Raw genomic sequence first — 20,405 nt, forward strand, 5'->3', positions numbered from 1 at the left:
GCAGAGGAATGAATTGCTGGTCTCCCTGTGTTGTTGCCAGTCACTGAGACTGCTGGTCTCCACGAGCAGCGCAGCCTTCATCCCCTCCGGGAACAGGTGCATCAGCGCTCACTGTTCACCTAGCCAACTCTAATACAGAACACAGACCCCTGAGGGGCCCAGAGGGGACACTAGCCTGTTCACTGTGGCAAGTCAGGGCACACTCAAGCAGAATTATTCCTCCGCCGAGTCAGGGCAAGGCTCGGCAAAGGTTCTGCCAGAACAGTCCTGGAGGCGTCTTGTAACCAGATAGATGCCCTGTCATCAGCTCAGCATCAGATGGGACATTGGATGCTTTTATAGTTTTTCTTGTCAGGGGAAATGGAAAAGGATTAAGGGGAGTGGGAACGGGCATGGGAATGTGTCGTTGAGAGTTGCATCTCTGAGCTGGGTCTTGGGTGGAGACTCCCAGTGCCCGTTGGCTTGAGCCCACCTTGGATTCTCTTGATTAATGATGAGGACCCCTGCCTCCCCAGAAATGCCATGCTGTAACCCAAGCCGAGTCTGCCTCCCCGCTGGGCAGCAGAGACAGTTGCTGGGGTGCGGCAAGGAAAGGATTTATTGGGAGAGGCAGTCAGACAAGGAGACGGGAGGGCAAGCCTCAAATCCACCTCCCTGAAGGGAGAGTCAGGGGAATTTAAAGGCGAAAGGAGAATGTCTGGGGGAAAAGTTGCCCTGGTCGTCTGCCGCTGCGATCAGTCCCATGACCTCTGGTTGCTGGTTTCAATACCAGGCAACACCAGGGTTCGCTCCCTTGCCTCCTCAACTTCTCCAGCCCTGGTCAGACCTAAGTGGGCCCCGTTCTGCATGGCCAGGTGACTTTGGGGGATCCAGATGGGAAAACCCAGGAGGGTGACACAGCATCCCCAGCCCGATGCACGTGTGGAGAGCGGGATAAACGCCAGCCTCAACCTGCTTACCCACACCTCGGTTCTGTACTGAGAGCATCTCATGCCCTAGAAGGATCACTCTGGCTGCCGTGTAGAAATGAACGGTGGGGGCGAGAGTGGCTGCTGGGAGGCCAGGGAGGAGCCATGGCGGTTGTCCATGGGAGAGGTGACCTGACCCGGGCTCGGGCCAGGGTGGGGGGGGGTTAAGTTTGAGATGCTCACTCCACACATCTAGGTGGCTCTGCAAATCTGGAGACAAGATCAGTGGGGTAGTCACCAATGGCTGAGCCCCCTGGATGAGATCACCTAGGGAGTGAGGGGACAGGGCTGAGGTGGAGCGCTGGGGCGCACCCATGTTTCAGGGTCAGGTGGGTGAAGGGGAAAGAAGGCAGAGTGGCCGTGGGGCTTAGGGGGAGAGTCGTGACCTGGACAACAAATGAAGAGAGGACTTCCAGAAAGACAAGGCGATGCCAGGTCAAGAACAGTGATGGCTGAGAATTGTCCATCAGCTTTGGCAACAAGGCCATCACTGGTGACCTTGACAGAAGTCGTCAGGGTCGGGTGGGGTCAGAAGCCTGACAGAGCAGTGGGTTTACAGAGGAACAGGAAGGGTGGTGTGTTCGATTCCTGGGGCTGCTGGAACAGATGACCACCAGCTGGGTGCTTAAAACAACAGAATGCATTCTGTCACCGTTCCGGAGCCCAGATGTCCAAAATCGGAGTGTCAACAGGGTTGGTTCCTTCTGAGGGCTCTGAGGCGAAACCTCCCCAGGCCTCCTTCCTGGCTCCTGCTGGTTGCCGGCAGTCCTTGCTCATGGACGCATTACCCCGTCTCTGCCTCCATCCCTACATGGCCTCCTGTGTCTGTCCTCATCTTACCGGGACACCAGCCATTGGATTCAGGGCCCAGCCTACTCCAGCATGACCTCATCTTAAGATGCAGATTACATCTGCAAAGATGCTATTTCCAAGAGGGCCACATTCTGAGGATCCAGGCGGTTCTGAATTTAGGAGGGGGGACACTCTCCTCCCCCATTATAGATGTGGAGACAGTGACTCTAGACCACTCCTACAGGACCCCCATGCCACCCCCTGAGGGGAAGGTGAGACAGCAGTCAGATGGGGTATCCATTGGGTGAGGTCGAAGGGCGCCCAAGTCTTCTGCCCAGGAGGGTTTGCCTTACCTTCCAAGGTAGCTGAGGAAGGGGGAATGTCATGGCTAGACCAGGTCTGAGGTCCACCAGGGGAGCAGAGTGTGACAGGCAGAAAGTCTGGCCAGGGCTGGCTAGAGACATCTGGGGGTCACAGCCTTGGAGACAGTCTGACCTGTTAGCCCTCCAAGGGCTGTCTGGGAAATCGTCTATGCCCTTCTTCCCCGCCCCAACCCAGCCCAGCCACCAGGTCCTGACCTCAGCAGGGAACAGTGGTTTGCAGAGCTGGTCAGCCAGAGTTGCTAAGCGAGGCCTCCCTGGGTGCTGTTGTACTCCCTGCCCCCTTCCCCTGTGCGCCGGGCAGACCCTCCCAGCAGAGTCCCTGCCCCCTTCCCCTGTGCGCCGGGCAGACCCTCCCAGCAGAGTCCCTGCCCCCTTCCCCTGTGCGCCGGGCAGACCCTCCCCAGCAGAGTCCCTTCCCCTGTTCCCCTGTGCGCCGGGCAGACCCTCCCCAGCAGAGTCCCTGCCCCCTTCCCCTGTGCGCCGGGCAGACCCTCCCCAGCAGAGTCCCTGGCCGGTTCCCCTGTGCGCCGGGCAGGCCCTCCCCAGCAGAGTCCCTGCCCCCTTCCCCTGTGCGCCGGGCAGGCCCTCCCCAGCAGAGTCCCTGTGCCCGTGCAGGGGCCAGGGCAAAGGCGGAGAGTGATCAGTGTGTCCCTGTGTGACCTCCCCCACCCGCCAGCCAGCTCTGACCACAGGCCACTTGTTCTGACTCCTCAGGCCTTGAGACCTTCTGGGGCTGAAGCCGCAGCTAGAGGGGCGTTGGTGTCACCTTCCTCTTTCCCGGGGTGAAAGGGTGGAGATGACCATTGTAGGGGGAGACAGGGCCCAGCACGGCCCCAGGCCTGCCCGTTCCCTGGACATGCAGAAGGAAAAGACCTGCTTGCAAGCCGCAGACTGGCCGTCACCCAAGGGAGACTCCCTGCCCATGGGTCCTCGCTGCCCCCACCGCTTGTGACTGCATCTCCCACTAAGGAAGGCTTTTGTCTGCATTCCTCTGTTTTCAAATTCTCCCTTTTACAGCTCCCAGAGAAGTTTGGTGAGGTTTTTTGTGATTGTGGGTTCGGAGAGGGCTCAGCTCTTTTCCTCAAGAGGCTTTTGACTTGGTGACCTCCTCCGGGCGTCCTCCTGGCCTCCCTAGATGCCCTCCCAGGGCGCCTCACCGGATGGTGGCTCCTACCTGCACCCCCATTCTAGCTGGGCTCCAGGGAAGTGCCTAGGCAGGGACACTAATCTCCCCAACCTGCAAGGGCTTCCTTCTGGGGGAGAGAGGCCACTTAGGAGGGAAGGGGTCTTTCTGGGCCCCTTTTCCCCCAAAAGTCTGGGCATATGAGGACAGCAGGCTCTCGGAGTCGGGGGAACAGGGAACCAGAGTTGCCTCGCCACCCAGCCGGGTGTCAGGCATCCTTCCCTGGTTGCCAAGAACAAGGGGTCAGTGTTTTGTTTTGCTTCTTTTCTGTAAAAACCGCTTACTGTCAAGGGGAAACGCACACCTATCCTGATGGTCCTCCAGAATGGCCAGCCCCCACCCATGACTTTCTAGAATCCATTTCACGGAGCATTTTCACTGTAAGCTACGTGCAGGAGTAAGCATGCAGTCCGTCTCAGGACCGGTGAAGACGATGGATGAGAATGGGAACGTGGCTGGATCAGGGGCACTTCCTGACGTGAGCCATCTGTCCTTGACCTCACAGACCCAAGTTCATTCCCTGAGCCCATGACAGCACAGCAGCAGGCTCTGAAGGCGTGAGTTGGGTTGTAGTCTCTCTGAGAAGTGCGGGACAGCCACAGGTCGGCGTGCTGGGCTGTGCATGGTCAGGACACCAGGTAATCTTTCCTCCTAGACATGTGGAAGTTAGTGCAGAGACCTATCCGGTTCTGCAACCTTTGGCTCTCATAAATAGCACCTGATTCACTTCCCAATTTCTGTGCTGTACTCAGTGCCCCCCCGCCCCCGCCATTCGTATAAACCATGTAAAGTTTAGGACGAGCATCTCAGCTTCCTGGAGGCGGGCCTAGCAGCTGAGGCCCCTTGCACAGGCCTTCCCTGTTTGGGAACTTCTTTGGTGGAACTTCAGGGGGTACCTGGCTTTGTGGATGGAGCTGGATACAGAGCCTGCAGGCCCCTGTCAAAAGCGTTGGGGTGGGGAAGGCCTTCTCGGGTTCCGTTAGTGACCAGCTGAAATCAGGACAGACGTTTTCCGTGGCCTGGTGCCCACGTCCGGTTGCACTCCTGGTCTCTGCCCGGCCTTTGGAAAGCAGTCAGACCATGACCCTGTGCATCATCGTTTGTCCCCTACAAGAGCCAGGAAGGAGAGGGATGACCTGTGCAGGTGTTTGCGGCCCCCAGGAACAGACCCATCCCTGGGACGCTTGCATGACTGGCCGTATTTTCGGCTCTGGGTGCATCACGCCATCTGCTGTAGCTGCTCCTTCTGCAGCTCATCCCGGCAGATCTGGGATGTCTGAAGGACACATCCCTTCTGGGTTCACAACCGCTCCCTAACTGGATTATTTAGTGTGGTCCAAAGATGGTCAGGCAGAGGAAGCTCCCGTGTTGGCGTAGAGAGAGCCAGACTATGGAATTGGCTGGACCTGGGTGTATATCCACGTTCTAGCCCTTGGCTCTCCCCTCCCCAAGCCATTTCCCCATCTGTGGATTGGGCCGGGGTGGGGACCACAGTCCCTGCCAGGCCCCTGATTTGTGTTCCACAAGCTGCTGCTGGTGCTGCGATGTTAATTTCAGGTGGGCTGTCCCCCAAAATAAGGGAACTGGAGTGGGGGGCTCTGCAGGGCTCTGCCCTTTAGAAACATTTCTTAGTGAGCGTCCCCATGGGGTGCCTGAGAAACCATTAAGCTAAGAGGCTCTGATGGGAACTCCCTCTCAACCCTCCCTCCACAGCCCTACATGGCACTCTGGCCACATTCAGTGGCTCTTGATGCTTTCTCAAGTGTCCCAGCCACCAGGGGAAGCCCCTCTGCCTCCCCATGGGGGCCGAGCCACATTCTGGAGGGAGAAGGGGCTGGCCCGATGTGGCAGATGGAGAGAGCTCCTGCGTGGAGGAGAGGAAGGGCCGCCGAATTCCCCCACTCGATCCACTGAAGGGCCACTCAGCGTGTCCAGGCCAAGAGCCACTGGGAGGCATTTCTGGCCTTCGGGATCCCAGCAGGAGGAGACTGAGGCATCTGGTCCGGATTCCTCATCTTCCAGATGGGGAAACTGAGGCCTAGGCAGCGGGAGGGGTCTACTCGAGGTCAGGCTGCTGGGCAGGGTGGAAATGAGGAGCCAGATGTGGGGCCGCACGCGCAGGATGCTTTAGGATGAGGGAGACCCGAGGCTGTGTGGGCTCGCAGGCGGGAGAAGCCCGTCCCTGCTCACCGGGAGTCTGGAATGCTTGGCCCCCAAAGGGCGGAAGATCATTTAGCTCATCCTCCTGCCTCCAGGCAGGGCTCCCCTTAATCACCCTGTGCTGTCCAGGAACGGCCCCGTTTCAAAGCTTTTCATGAAAAACATTGACCAGTTCAGTTCCCTTTCCCGTCTCGCTGTGGCTAACGGCCCGTGGGAGAGGAAGAGCAGTTGCTCGCCTTCTTTTAAAGCCAGGAATTTAGTCAATGTGTTACCAAGCCTGAGATTTACTCTTGTAATAACAGCTCTGTTGAGATGTAATTCACAGGCTGTACTAGTCCCGCGTTTAAAGCGCACGACCACTGTGCCCCTATGACTACGGTCGGTTTTAGCGCACCTGCATGCCCCCCAAACCCGTTACTCATCCCCAGCCTCTCCCTATCCCCCCACACCTCCAGCTGTAGCATTTGCTCATCGATAGTTCAGTTTTTTTTTTAAGATTTTATTTATTTATTTGAGAGAGAGAGAGAGAATGAGAGATAGAGAGCACGAGAGGGAAGAGGGTCAGAGGGAGAAGCAGACTCCCCGCCGAGCAGGGAGCCCGATGCGGGACTCGATCCCGGGACTCCAGGATCATGACCTGAGCCGAAGGCAGTCGCTTCACCGACTGAGCCACCCAGGCGCCCCAATAGTTCAGTTTTTTAAATATTATTTTTAATATTCGGAGACACACGTGGATCCACTTCTCATGGGGGGCATGGGGTCTCGAGGGAAATGCTTTTTTTTTTTTTCTTTTTCTCAGATTTCTGGTCAGAGGGCAGTCTCAGTGTCAAGGGGAGACCCTGGCCAAAGCCACAGTCACGCTCCCTTCAGCTCTTTCCAGATCCGCAACGCCGTGGGGCAGCCCCGAGCAGCTCCAGGCGTGCTCACCTTCACCTTGCTTCTGGGAAGAGAGCCAGGAAAAGTCAACTGCAGGGAGGCAGGGAGAGCGGGGCCCACTCTGCCCGCCGCGGCCTCCAGGGCCTGGGAGAGAGTGACTTTCACACTCCTTCTGGAGCAGAGTTTATCTGAGACTCAGGCTGCATGAGCATCCCTTGGGGGAAGACAGGTGTCCGGGCCGTCTGGGGACATAAGGGCCGAAGTGCTCTTGCAGGCTGCAGCTGGAAGTCCCTCTCAAATCCAGGTGCACAAGGCAGCGCCGCTGTGAGCCCTGGCCTCAGTTGCCCTGGCTGTGAGATGCTCTGGCGGTGCCCGGGGCAGCCTCGAGAGTCCCGGGTGCAGAGACTGGGCTGGCATGTCCACTTTCCCTTGCCTGGGCCTCTCGGCTCCACTCTGTCAGGTGGGAAGAAGTGCGAGGACCTAGGGTTTCTATAGACACTCCCCCTTCAGGCCGTGGGGCGGCTGGGCCTGCCTCCTATAGAGTGTGTCTCTGGACCAGCATTTGGTTGCTGAGCCCAGGCTGCCTGGATTCGGACCGCAGCGTGTAACCTTGACGCATCAGGCCCCCTCTGCCTCAGTGCTGGGCTAACGTGGATTCCCTTCCCGAATGCCCGCGCAGGGTCTGGAGCTCTGGCCTGTACTGGGATGGGCTGTCTTCCACGTACCGGGTCCGACACGCCATGAAGGCTTGTCCCGGGGCGGCGGGGGGGGGGGGGGGGGGGGGGGGGGGGGGGGGCGGGGGGATAAGAGGAATGGCGGCCTGGGTTCAGATCCAGCTCCTCCTACCAGCACTGTGACCCTGGGCAAGGTATTTGGACTCTATCCCTCAGCGTCCTCATCTGTAAAATGGGAATGATAATATGGAAGCCTCCCTGGGATTGTTAAGTCCCTCGGAACAAACCGTAGTAAACCGTCAACTGAGTTGGCGTCTCCAGAGGCCTCACAAAGGTGCCTGGCCCAGAGCAGGTTCTCCGTGTTAGCGATTAACAGCTGGTTTAAAATGTAAAGTTGCCTCGTTACTAATCGTCTATTGACGCTAATACCGCTACGATGGCTGTCCTTGTTAGCACTGTTCGTTCTAGAGCCTTCCAGAGCTGTGCTAACGCGTCATTGCTCTCTCCTCCGTGCCCCCAGCCGAGCCCCTGCCGCTCATGGATCTCTGCCGCCGCTCGGTGCGCCTGGCCCTGGGGAAGGAGCGTCTGGGTGACATCCACACACTACCACTGCCGGCCTCCCTCAAGGCCTACCTCCTCTACCAGTGACGCTGCCCCCCGGCCTCGCCAGCACGCCGGCCACCTGGTGCCACCTCACCGGCCTGCCGCCGTACCCTGCACCTCGGACCGGGATCCGGCCACCGGGAGGAAGGCCCTGCTCTTCCTCCCCATCCTGCCCGCTGCCCCTGCCGGCCACCAACAGCTGGACACAGGCTCCTCCATTCCCTGTCCCCACGTTGGCAGAAGCCCCCCCGCCCCCCCGCACGCCGTGTCCACGGTCCCTCTTCGGAAAAAGACCCAGAGAACAGACTCCTAGGAAGCCCTCCACTGAGCTCCGATCCGCCCTCGGGGTGGCACGGGGATCCCCGCCCCGACCTGCCAGGTCCCGGGAGGAGGTGCCCTGGTGCCAAGAGCAGATCCCAGGGGCGCTGAGAGGTGCTCAGATGGGGGCTGGTGCTGAGGCCAGTGGGGCCCCGCCACAGCAGACAACACTCAGGACGTCAGGAACTCACCATGGACACCGAGGCAGAAGCCAAAACGGAACCTCCACAGGCACATACGAGTGCCCTGCGTCGGCCCCGGCTGTCAGCCCCCCGGTACCCTGTATTTATTCTTTTCACAATGACAAAAGCCATTTATTTATTCCATTTAGAAAGGAAACCTGGTTTCATTTCCCTCTCTCCGGAGTGTTCTGTTGCTTTGCTTCCACCTGCCCCTCCCTGGGATGTGTATGCTTCACCCGTCCCTCTCGTGGGGCTGTGGCTGTGGTGTGTCCTCACGTGGGCACAAGGGTGTCCCTGTGTGGGTCCCCGGACCTACAGTTTCCAGGGGGTTCTGCTCTGGGTTCCCGAGCACATGCAGTATGAGAGTCTTGGGGGGCCCGTCTGCAAGGGCTGTGGCGCTCCCCGTGTCTCCAGGCAGGAGACAGACATCTTTGCACGTGGTTTTCTTTCTTTAGTCTTCTGTGGGGGGCGGGAGGAGGGTTGTGTTTGCTTTTGCTTTCCCGGCTGAGACCTCCCATGTGCATCCTCAGAAGCTCTGGCTTCCCAGAGCCGGAACTAAGAAGGGAGGATGATGAGTGGGTCTCCAGCCCCAGGGAAGCCAGGGGCGCGCGGCGGGGTGGGGAGACCAGAGTGAGGTCGTGCCCCTCGGAAGCCAGCGCCGGCCTCCACTTCGTGCCCCCGTCCAGGCTCTGCGCCCAGGGGGAGCAGCCTCAGCTCATCCCGACCCCCCAGAGCCACACGAGGAGCAGGGTGGGGTGGGGCGGGGCAGCCAGCAGAAGAGGGCCCCTCGCGCCCTGCCACAGCTCCCCCACGTAGCAGACCCCAGCCCCTGCCGCCGCACTCACTGCTCCCTTGATCTTGAAGTCAACTCGCTTAGAATCTGACTTCTGTTCATTTCTGTACAGGTACAATAGATGACTTTATTTGTTTAAATGTTTAATATATATACATATATATTTGTCTGTAAGAATTACGTTTTAAACAGCTGCTGTAGGGTACCTTTAAAAAACAAAGTCTTCCAGTGGAGTATATTTTTTAAAGCACAAAATTGGTGCCAAGTCTGGGTGAGGAATGTAAATTACCCCCTTATTGTTTTGAGTTTTTTTCCAAGGTGGGGGGAGAAACCTTACCTGTAAGACTTTTAGAGACTTTTCCTCACTCCTATTTCAGGGTGGGTCATGTTCTCATGAATGTTGCACACGAGCGAGTTTTACTGACACAGATCCCAGCCTCATCGCCTTGAGCCAGCGTTCTGCCATCGACGCTGGATGAATGGCGGGCTCGTGGTCATCTCGCCGCACCTCTGTCCGGGCTTCCCAAACCTCAGCCCCACCCTTCTTTCCCTCTCCGCCCAGAACCTTGTGACCTGTACAGTTTTAAAACTCCCGTTCTATTTTATGATGGTTAATAATAGTCAGTAACCTAATAAAGGAAAGTTTATTAAAATACAAAACCACTTTTGAGTCCTTTCTGTGCCTTGGGGGAAGGGAAAGGGGTGTGGCCAAGCCCTCCCTCCCCCCCCCCCCGCCCCATCCCAGGTCCAGTTTTTAATAGATAATGAAGTGATCCCCTGGGACTTCGTGGCACAGGGTGGGAGGCCAGCCAGAGCCCCAATGAGGAGGAGAATCCTAGAGAGGTGATCCTAGAATGCCCCCATCCCTTTTCAGAAGTTCTTGAGCCTGCAGCCCAGACTAAGACTTTCTGAGCCCGATAGGAAGGATTCTGCCCATCGGTGAGAGCCTCTGGCTCATCGGTATCCTACAGCTTGGGTTCACAGTGGGCTCTTTAGGGGCAGGGTAGAAGCCCGTGGGAGCATCCTCAGAGTCCAGGCTCTGCACACGTGGTAGAAGGAGCTGGTCCCTCACTCACCTCTGTGTTCCCACTGCCAAGTGTGCAGTGATGCTGATGAGCCTTCGTGGGGAACCCATTCTGCCCGCTGCTGTGGGCAGGCCCCCCCCCTTCTTCCCCTAGCAGAGGAGACAGGAAAATCCAGCTGATTCAGAGGACTGGTGAGTGATAACGTGAATAGTCAAGACATTTACTAGATACGATCACATGTCATGACTAGTTTGCAAAGAATTGGCAAGAATGCATTTCAGCTCCCCGTGGGCCTGTCGGGATCTCACGGTACTATGAAAAGTGCCCTGGTCTGAGGGCCCAAGACCCCTCGGACCAAAGTCCCGTGTCCCCTTCTCTGCCCGCCTCCTAGCCAGCTTTCCTCAGACCACCTGCATTGGCATCCCATGGGAGGTATTGGCCAAAATGCGCGTTTTCTCAGAGCCCTGCCTGACATGAACCGGATCAACGTTTCTGGGGCCAGGCCAGGGATCTGCAGTTTTCTCGAACTCCCCAAGTGACCTTGCCTAAGAGAGTTTGGAGACCACTGTTTGCAACTGTGTCAGCTCTTTTTCCTGACAAGTTGCTGAGGAAAGGGAAATTCTTTCAGTGTGTTGGTGGGTTGGCCCAGCGACGAGCACAGGGACTCCTGAGTCAGACCTGGGTTCAAATATTGGCTCTGACCCCGCGCTCCCTCGCTGTGTGCTCTTGGATGAGCCTCTGTCAAATGGCAGGCCTCGCAGTGCCCATCTTGTAGGAGGGTAGCAAGGGTGAAGTGAGGCTTTAGAACAGGGCCCGTCACGCTAGCAAGTGTGGAAACAAATGCTTTAAAAGCTCATGCACTTCTGTTCTGGAAAATGGCAGCCTCGGGACTGGAATTGGTCTTGGAGAATGGTGCAAACATCCCTCAACCAACTTCCCGATAAATGTTATTTCTTCTTGGGCAAAGTCTCCAAAGATCAAGGTGGGTACAGAGGAAAAGGGAGCCCTTAGATGCCTTCCCCAGATGCGTTTGGAGGAAAGGGGTGGCCCGAAAGTATTTTTCGGTTGGAGTTCATGTCTGGGTTGCAGTTGGAACTCCGCTGGCTTTGAAGGAGGTGGCAGGGGGAGGAAGGGGGTCAGGAGAGGTTGGGGGGGGTGGCAGTGGTGGAAATCCAGGGAAAATAAGACCCTTTGTACCGCCCAGAGACTTCTCGGGGAGCGGGCTTTCACGTTGGAAGGAGCAATCTTAATAAAACCATCTTGCAGACCGGCCCATGTGGTTGTAATTAATACCCTGCCTTCGAGCAGGTAGCCGGCCTGGGGCTTGGCCGTAGATGGGAAGAGCCCTCCCTCCTCGTCCTGCCCCCGGCTTCCCTCCCACCCTTCCTCCCGCGCCTTCTCCGCGGCGAGATGAGGAATGTGGACTTTACTGAACCATAAAGTATGCCGGGGGAGCTGGGGAGGGGGCCGAAGACAGAGCAATTAGTTCATGCTCCAGTCCAGACACCCAAACATGGTTGGAGTCCAGCTGCAAGGAATATTTGAAATAAATGAGCTGCCCGGGGCCAGGAGTTTGCTGTGTTTTCTGTACGGGGCCATGGCAACCAGGGAGGAAATCATGAGCTAGGGATTGGGCTCTAGAATCAACAAATGATGTCCTGGCCGAGCAAGCCCAGAGGAAGCCGCTCACGGCTCTCCGAGGGCTTCTAAGGGCTCAGCTGCAGGCGGGCCGGACGGTCCTCCTGGTGTGCTCCGCGCACTCCTGCCCCAGCCTCGGACCTCCGTGTCCTCTTCGGGGCTCTGACCTTTCTTCGCTGTTTCTCTTTTTTTCTTTTCTTTCTTTCTTTCTTTTTTTAAAGAAAACCGAAAGCTAACCCTTCTTTGGAACCTTTCTTCCTGGGCCAGGGCACAGCTGCCGCTGCTGGTCTGATACAGATTTTGCTGAGCGGAGGGAATGTTCCCGCTGGAAAAGCCCGGGCTGAGGGCAGCTGGCTAGATGGAAGGTGGCGTTGACTTGCCCTGGCTCTGTCTTCCCGCCCGGCCCAGCTGCAGCCCCTTCAGGGTCTCCTTCGTAGGCAGGAAAGGCAAAGGCCTCATTTATCCCTCCCCTGACTCTTCTGAGGGTGGGCCTTACAGCCGTCCCTGAGATCGTGTCTCCTAGAAGCACACAGAGAGCAGGACCCGGCGTGGGGTCCCTAGGCTGAAGTTCACAGGCTCCTCCCGCATCGGAATCTGTGATATGGCCGCCGCACTTGCCCCCCTGGGCCCTCTTAGACCACTAGAAGCTTACGGCGAGGTGCATCGAGGTACTGGGTACAAGAACCTCCTGTACCTCATCACCCTTTTCCAACCGGCTTTTTTTCTTTTTTTAAGATTTTATTCATTTATTTGAGAGAGAGAGAATGAGAGAGAGAGAACACGAGAGGGGAGAGGGTCAGAGGGAGAAGCAGACTCCCTGCTGAGCAGGGAGCCCGATGCAGGACTCGATCCAGGGACTCCAGGATCATGACCTGAGCCGAAGGCAGTCGCTTAACCGACTGAGCCACCCAGGCGACCTCCACCCGGCTTTTTAAAAGATTGCAGTGAACCTCAAATAACATCACATTCACCATTTTAAAGTGGACACTTCAGTGCCATTAGCACATTCGTGATGTTGGGCAACCACCCCCTCGGCTTCCTCCCGGGGGAGACCCTGTGTCCATTGGCAGTCCTACCCCTCTCCCAGCCCCTGGCAGCTGCCAAGCTGCATTCGGACTCTATGTGGATGCCTCACACCACCTGGGCCCCCCCCCGACCCAGGCCCTTGTGTGATCAGAGGTCGGTAAACAAGCCTTTCCTAGGAAGGCATCTTGCAGGGAAATGGCCTGCGCCCCAGAGCCTCTGTCCTACTACATGGAAATGAGGTCAGTTTTCTAAAAACCTGGGTGCTTCGGGCGCCTGGGTGGCTCAGTTGGTTAAGCGACTGCCTTCGGCTCAGGTCATGATCCTGGAGTCCCGGGATCGAGTCCCACATCGGGCTCCCTGCTCAGCGAGGAGTCTGCTTCTCCCTCTGACCTTCTTCCCTCTCGTGCTCTCTATCTCTCAAATAAATAAATAAAATCTTTAAAAAAATAAAAAAAATAAGAACCCGGGTGCTTCATAATCAGGGAGGCAGAGTATGGAGCAGTGAAGAGATATGTGGCCTTGCCCCGTCTCTCTGACCCCCAATTTCCACATTGCATTAGGTTCCTGCGGGCGCTATAGTAAATTACCACACACTGGGCGGCTTAAAACAGCACACATTTCTTTTCTTATAGTTCTGGGGGCCAGAAGTCCAAAATCAAGGTGTGGACAGAGCCATGCTCCCTCCCTCCAGAGGCTCCAGGGGAGAATCCTTCCTGCCTCTTCCAGCTTCTGGTGGCTCCAGGCGGTCCTTGGCTGGTGATCATATCACTTTCAACCTCTGCCTCTGTGGTCACATGGTCTTCCCTTCTGTGTCTCTGTGTCTGTCCCATAAAGACACTCGTCACTGGGTTTAGGGCCCACCCAGGATGAAATCATCTTGAGATCCTTAACTCAATGGCATCTGCTAAGACCCTTTTTTCAAATAAGGTCATGGGGTTAGGACGTAGACACATCTTTCTGAGGGCCATCGTCCGACCCTCTTCACGTATCTTTTAGAACAGGGCTCATAGGGGCGCCTGGCCGGCTCAATCGGTGGTGCGTGCAACTCTTGATCTGGGGATTGTGTGTTTGAACCCCATGTTGGGTGTGGAGATTACATAAAAAATAAAAAAAGAACAGACTTCATAAGAGTACTCCCTCTTAGGCTGACCACGAGGATTTACGAAATGATGAGCGTAGAGAATATACCCCAGTGCCAGGCCCGGTGAGGGCTAAGGTAAGGATTGCCCACGTCATTAACTGCACGGGCATCTCCCTTCTGCCCCCGCCTCTCATGGCCAGTGCCACCAGAGCAGATCTGCTCTAGGACTGGTGGCCGTTCTTCCATGGGGTGGGCACCCAGTCGGCACGTGGAAGCCACGGGGCCCGGCTCAGGCCAGGATGTGGGGAGAACGTGAAACTCGTCAGTGGCCGGAGCTCTTGGGCTCTCCCTGGGTGTCCCTCTGGCCAGCCGCAGTGAGCGGTCCGGGGGTCTAGGAAGGTGCGGGCAGTGCTCAGAGGTCATCCGGAACAGAGGCTGAGCCCCCAGGGTAGGATGGTGTCTGGGTGCCCATGTGCCTCCATCTTTCTTTGGGACCGGGGGCGCTAGCTCGCATCCTGCAGCCTCTCCAGCCGAGCCAGCTCCGAATTGATCGTAGAAGGAAATGGAATGTGAACCCCAGGCTATTTAAAGAGCAAGAGGGACTGGAGGCATGGCTGGGGCCCGGCCAAGCAGGGTGCTTCAGGTCGGCGCGGGCTCCTCTTTGCACATGGTTTGATTTACTGGAGGGCCGCGAGCAACTCCAGCTTCAGACAGAGAACTATTTGAAGCAGCTGCCAGATGTTGTGTCTGAGTTGGGTTTTTACAACTTGCTTACTGGTTAGCAGCCTGCCTCCCGCCGGAGTTCAGCTTGCCCCCGCGGGTTCAGGGCCCTGGCCGCGGCCCACGGGCCTTTGCAGAATGGCGCCACTACTCCTTCCTGCACGGCCCGAGCCTGTTCTCCTCGGAGCGGAGCCAGGGTAGGAGCCCGATTTCCCAAGCATCAGGCCTTCCTGGGGTGGCAGTGAGGCCCCGACTTCGGGGGGTCTTGCCAGCACCCTGAGCTTGTGGAATGTTCTGTCTGATGTTTACTGCGGGGCCCTCTGGGAGAGGCAGGGTCTAAAACAGACCTTGAGACCTCGAGAACAGCTCTGCAGTGAGGCATCCCTTGGAGCAGGCCCTCCAGGCCAGGGCTGTCCCCCAAGCCCTGGGCGTGGCCTGGGAGGACGGGACACGGACCTCTCCCTTTCTCGCCTGATCTTCCGCCCTGCTCCCGCCCACTGATTTCACTGCGGCCACTTGAGGCCAGCCCGTCTCAATGGAGCGCGGGGAAGGACCCGGGGGACCAGCGCTGGGACCACAGTTCACCCAAGGGTTTCTGGAAGGTTCCCAAACCTCTGGAAATTCGAATGAACCAGGGACGTTCCAGGGAGGCCCCAGTAGGACCAACCTTTGGGGTCCAGGCCACTGTGTCAGGTCAGAGGCCAGCCCTGCCAGTTGGGATGGGATGCGCCCCAATGTGGCACGGTTGGGGTTCACAGGGCTCACGGTGGAGGGGTGTTTCTCAGCCCCTGCCCCCATCAGGGAGGCCTGTGGCGGGAGGCCCGTGATTCAAGTGTTCACTTCCTGAGGCCACTTGGAATGACTTCTCAGAAGTTTGCTCTGGAGCAGAGCAGATGACAAGGGAAGGGGCGGGGCAGGTGAGGAGCCCAGAGGGAGGGAGGTTGAGTGATTAATCTTGTTGCATGTGAAAGCACACTTGCGTCCGTCCAGGAACCCCGAACGCGGCCAAAGTGGACAGAGTGTTCAGTCCCCTCCTGAAAGCGCCAGAAATGTTTTGTCCACTGGGCAGGAAAACATCCTCTGCTAGCTCACTGGAGTTTGGCGCTCTGCCTCTAAGGAGCCGCCTCTGAGGGCCGCGCTGGGAGGAGCCAGGCCTGGTGGCCGAGAGACAGAGGAACAGCGTGTGGGCCTCGAGACCCTGCCCCCTGAGGTGCAAGGGGACGCCTCCTCCCTGTCCCCCAGCCCCAGCCCCTGTGCCCCCTCTCACCTGAGTCCTCCAGAGAACTGGAAAGAGAAAAAAATCACAAGCAGGGAGCCCTCACCCGAGAACCAGAAAAGGTGGTGGAATTTAGGAAGTTCCCTGGCTGGCCCGCTGCTGGGTGAAGCCCACAGTCGTCTGCAGAAGCACAGACAGACCCAGGCGAGAGGACAGGAGGGCTGGGGTTTGGACTTCAGAGCATCTCGGATACGCCTGCCCCTCCAAGGGAACACCCCTCCCTCTGGTCCTATGGCTTCTCCTCGGGCATCCTGCAGCCGTCCCTGGAAGCTGGGGGTCCTCTCTGGGGATCACCCACCCCTAGCTTCCTAGAAATATGAGCTGGGCATGAGCTGGGGCAGCACACCAGCCCAGACACACCGTTGGAGGACAGGCTCTTTAGGGCATCCTGGCCACCTATGAGGGAGACGAGAAACCTTTTCCTCCAGGAGGCCCTGCGGGAACGAAGAGAAGAGAGGCCACAGCCTCTGTTGTCCCATTTGGCAAACGCGTCTTGGCCCCCTGTCTGTGCCAGACATATGGAGACGCCAGGGATTCAGACTCAGAAAAGCAGGCTTCTGGGGCGCCTGAGGGGCTCAGTCAGTGAGCGACCCACTCTTGATTTCGGTTCAGGTCATGGTCTTGGGATGGGAAGATCAAGTCCCACGTCAGGCTCCGCAGTCAGCGTGGAGTCTGCTTGAGATCATTTCCTTCTCCCTCTGCCCCGCTCCCTGCTGGGGCTCCTCTCTCTCTCTCTCTCAAATAAACGAACAAATAGGGGCGCCTGGGTGTCTCAGTCGGTTAAGCGTCTGCCTTTGGCTCAGGTCATGATCCCGGAGTCCCGGGATCGAGTCCCACATTGGGAATCCCTGCTCAGCAAAGAGTCTGCTTCTCCCTCTGCCTGCCGCTCCCCCTGCTTGTGCTCTCTCACTCTCAAATAAATAAATAAAACCTTTAAAAAAAAAAATTAAAATTAAAATAAATGAAGAGATAAAATTTTTTTTTAAAGATTTTATTTATTTGACAGAGAGAAAGACAGCCAGAGAGAGGGAACACAAGCAGGGGGAGTGGGAGAGGGACAAGCAGGCTTCCCGCGGAGCAGGGAGCCCGATGCGGGGCTCGATCCCAGGACCCCGGGATCATGACCTGAGCCGAAGGCAGACGCCTAACGACTGAGCCACCCAGGCGCCCCTAGATAAATCTTAAAAAAAGAAGAAGAAGAGGGCGCCTGGGTGGCTCAGTTGGTTAAGCGACTGCCTTCGGCTCAGGTCATGACCCCGGGGTCCCGGGATCGAGTCCCGCATCGGGCTCCCTGCTCAGCAGGGAGTCTGCTTCTCCCTCTGACCCTCTTCCCTCTCATGCTCTCTCTCTCTCTCATTCTCTGTCTCTCAAATAAATAAATAAAATCTTAAAAAAAGAAGAAGAAAGAAAGAAAAGCAGGCTTCTGAGCAAGGAGCTCAGTGGATGGGCACAGAGCAGCAGGTGTGGGAGATAGGGTTCCAAGTGTTGCAGAGGGGGTCTAGATGGACCCCACCAGGAGATCAGGGCGGGGATGCCCTACCAGGGTTTTGAAAGACAAATAGGAGTTTTCCAGGGGGAGGGCAGGGAATTGAGCCCTTTTGTGTAGGTTCCTCTGTGACGTGGGGAAGGGGATAGGACCTGCTCATTGAGTGGCTCTTTATAAGGTGCTAGAAACGGTGTCTGGCACACAGTGAGTGCCCTTGAAGGCTGGGGTGGGTCTAGTAATAGTAATAATAGTACTGTCTGACCTCACTGCCTCTGTGCCCCCCAGGCCGCCCCACGAAGGAGCCTTAAACCCAGAACTTCGGGTACTGGGTCATGGATTCTGCTTACATCCAGAAGTTCTTCCATCTCTGGGCAGCTCCTGGTCCAGGCTGTGGCTCTGAATTGCCCTGGGTGGTCCATCCTTGAAACCCACCAGCAGTCCCTGCGCTGGAGAAGGGACTGAGCTGGTCCCTGGGGCTCCCGGGGCCCCACCCCCTGGTGTCCACTCAGCCCACTCTGCATGGCGACGCGTCCCTCGGACACCCACGGTGTCAGCGGGTCGGCCCGGTGTTGCTGCCACCGAGCTGTGGGGCCCTCTGGGGAGTGGACAGAACCCCAGCGCACCCCGGTAAATCGAGGCTGCCTTCCTCCTCAGTCATTCCTGGGCAGGAGCCCAGCGGGAACTGGGGCCTATTCCTCCTGGGGATAGTAGATTCGAAAAAGACTCGGGGTACAAGATCCGGGCTCCAGCCGCAGCTCTGAGACTCACTGGTGGTCCTGGGAAAAGGAAACCACATCTCTGTGAGTCTCCACAGCCACCCTCCGAAGGAGGTCTGATCACAGTATCTACCTCTATTCAACAGCCGGGTCCTGAGGACTCTCCACGTCCCAGCGAAAGCACTCACCGTGCGCACATTAATGTGTGCTACCCCCTTGACGGTCCTCCGGGGGGGGGCGGTGCGCCACCATGACCTCGGTTGCTCAGATGCCCCCCACACACACACACACAACACACACAAGGTCACACAGCTGAAATGGGGAAGTTGGAACTCAAACCGCTCCTTGGCACCACACCTTGGGCTCTTGACACCTGCTGTGTGGCCGTCTTCAGGTGGTTGAGGGCAGAACTTAGTTCTCATTCATGCAGTGGGCCCTGGGTGTGGCCCCCAGGGATAGGGTGGCCCCGGCCCAGATGTTCTTCTGCCACAGGAACGGGAGGGCGAGTACCATGTCTGACTCCCTGCTTGACCCTGGTGTGTAGTAGGTGCTCAATAAATACGTGTCGGCTGAACAAAAGAAGAGGCTGGGCTAGAGGCTCAGCTCTTGAAAGTGGGGCTGCGCATTCGGGGGAAGGGTTAGCAGGAGAAACCAGTGGGCTTTCCGAAGCAGAAGGAGAAGGAAGCCAGGCCTCTCCGACCGCGCAGGCTCCCGGCGCAGGGAGGGGCCTTGACGTCAAAAGGGCAGGGCCTTCAGAAGAACAAACTTGTACTTTGAGCCAAAGCCAAGGCGGCAGTGGGAGGGCAGGACATGCTTGGGACAGCGGACAGCAGGAGAGGTTACCTTGCTTTCCGCCCCCACCCAAAGGACCCCGCAAGCAGGGTTTACCTGGCGTGCACTCTATCGGCACCTGGCCCTCTGTTCACACGAGAAGCCAGGCGTCCCCTGCCCCCCGAGCAGCGGGCACACTCCGACCCAGGCAGGCCTGCTAGCTCCCCCATTTCTCAGAAGCAGGACCTGAGGCTCAGGGGCTGCTGGGATCGTGCGCCGCGGCAGAGCTGGGTCCCTGCCTTTTTCATCCGCACCGGAGCTCTCTACTGCCCAGGTCTGGGCCCCTCCAACTCGGCCCCACCGCGTCCACAGCAGAGCCTCAGCTACAGCTGCCTTGCCCTGCCCTTTCCCAGGAACTGACAGTTCTGTTTGGAGCTTAGACGTGGGTCCCCACGATGCTAACAGACAAAGGAGCTTCCCAGCCAACCCTGTGGCCCGGTTTCACAGGTGAAGGGAAAAGGGATAACAACGGAGCCAAAGAGACACCGACCTGGCAAAGCTTTCACCTCCTAAACTCTTTCTGCCCCTCATCCACGTAGTCCTCATCCTGAAACAGAGATTCTGTGTTCATGCCCATTTTACAGATAAGGACACTGAGGCCCAGGGCAGCTAGGTGCGCCATCCAGAGGGGACCGGCAGGCTCAGGTCATGTCCACTGGGCTCACACGCACCCTGCGCTCGGCTGCCAGCTCCCGCCTCCTGGGGCCTCCCAGGACCCCCAAGGCCTGAGGGAGGGGTTGAGGCTTTACTGCCCATAGATGCAGCTGTGAGGACCCTTGCCTAGGTGGGAGCCAGGGCTTCTCCAAGGTGGGGGCATCTGAGATGGGTTTCTCTAGGTGGGGACCAGGGAAACACTTTACAGAACAGAGCAAGCCGCCCATAAAGAGGCTCTGAGGCAAAGCGGGCCCCCCCAGCGGGTGGGTGTGGACATCGTCACTGGGCAGGAGGGTACACACTGACAGGCCCGGGCTTGGGACCGGCAAGCGATGAGCCGGGGTGCCGCCTCCCACAGAGGCACAGAGTCAGTCCCCCTTTAACCGAGGTAGTGATAGGATCAGATCATGTGAGAGTCCCCAGCACTGAACTCCAGGCTGTGAGTCTGTGTTTCATGTCTGTCTCCCCGTGCCTGTCTGGAGACCTCTTGAAGACAAGACTCGAGTCACTGACTGGCACCTTGTGAGTGCTCGGGACATACCTGTGGATGGACTGAGCGCTCAGGACATTATCTGTGGATGGACTGAGCCAATGAGCCAAAGAACGGGTAAACAGATGAGTGAACGAGCGAGTGAGGGTCAAGCCTGCCATCTGCACACATGTCCCCTCCATCAATCACCCAGGGCTTGGCTCCCCATGAAGACAGACAACGGGGGGGGGGGGGGAACCAACACCGGCCTCTGGGCTGAAACCAGAAGCCCCAGGGGAAGGGGGGGGCTGAGTGCTTGGTGGCCCTGGGAAGGCTGACGTTTCCACAGACAGAGTCCCAGCTGCCCCAGAAGGCCTGTCCTGAGCAAGATGGCTGTTCGTTCATCCCTGCCTGCCAGCCGGCTCCTCACAGAGGCTCCAGAGACCCTGCAGCCTCCCCGCATGCATCTGTGCCGAAGGGGATCAACGGAGCCTGCTGGCTCCCCCCCGGGGCCACATCAAGGCTTGTTTTCTCTGAAAACATCCCAGTGT

General features: G+C 57.7%; 1 protein-coding gene across 1 annotated transcript in view; it reads left to right on the forward strand.

Moving 5' to 3' along the window:
* Positions 1–9,586, forward strand: part of H6PD (hexose-6-phosphate dehydrogenase/glucose 1-dehydrogenase) — a 119,161-nt gene extending 109,575 nt beyond the window's left edge. The window contains exon 6 of the mRNA XM_035727120.1: positions 7,557–9,586. Coding sequence (XP_035583013.1) covers positions 7,557–7,684 — 128 coding nt within the window. The 3' untranslated portion in view covers positions 7,685–9,586. The remainder of the gene's footprint in view (positions 1–7,556) is intronic.
* Positions 9,587–20,405: the final 10,819 nt, after the last annotated feature.

Source organism: Zalophus californianus, chromosome 4 (assembly GCF_009762305.2).
Source record: "Zalophus californianus isolate mZalCal1 chromosome 4, mZalCal1.pri.v2, whole genome shotgun sequence".
In the NCBI taxonomy this organism is placed as follows: domain Eukaryota; kingdom Metazoa; phylum Chordata; class Mammalia; order Carnivora; family Otariidae; genus Zalophus; species Zalophus californianus.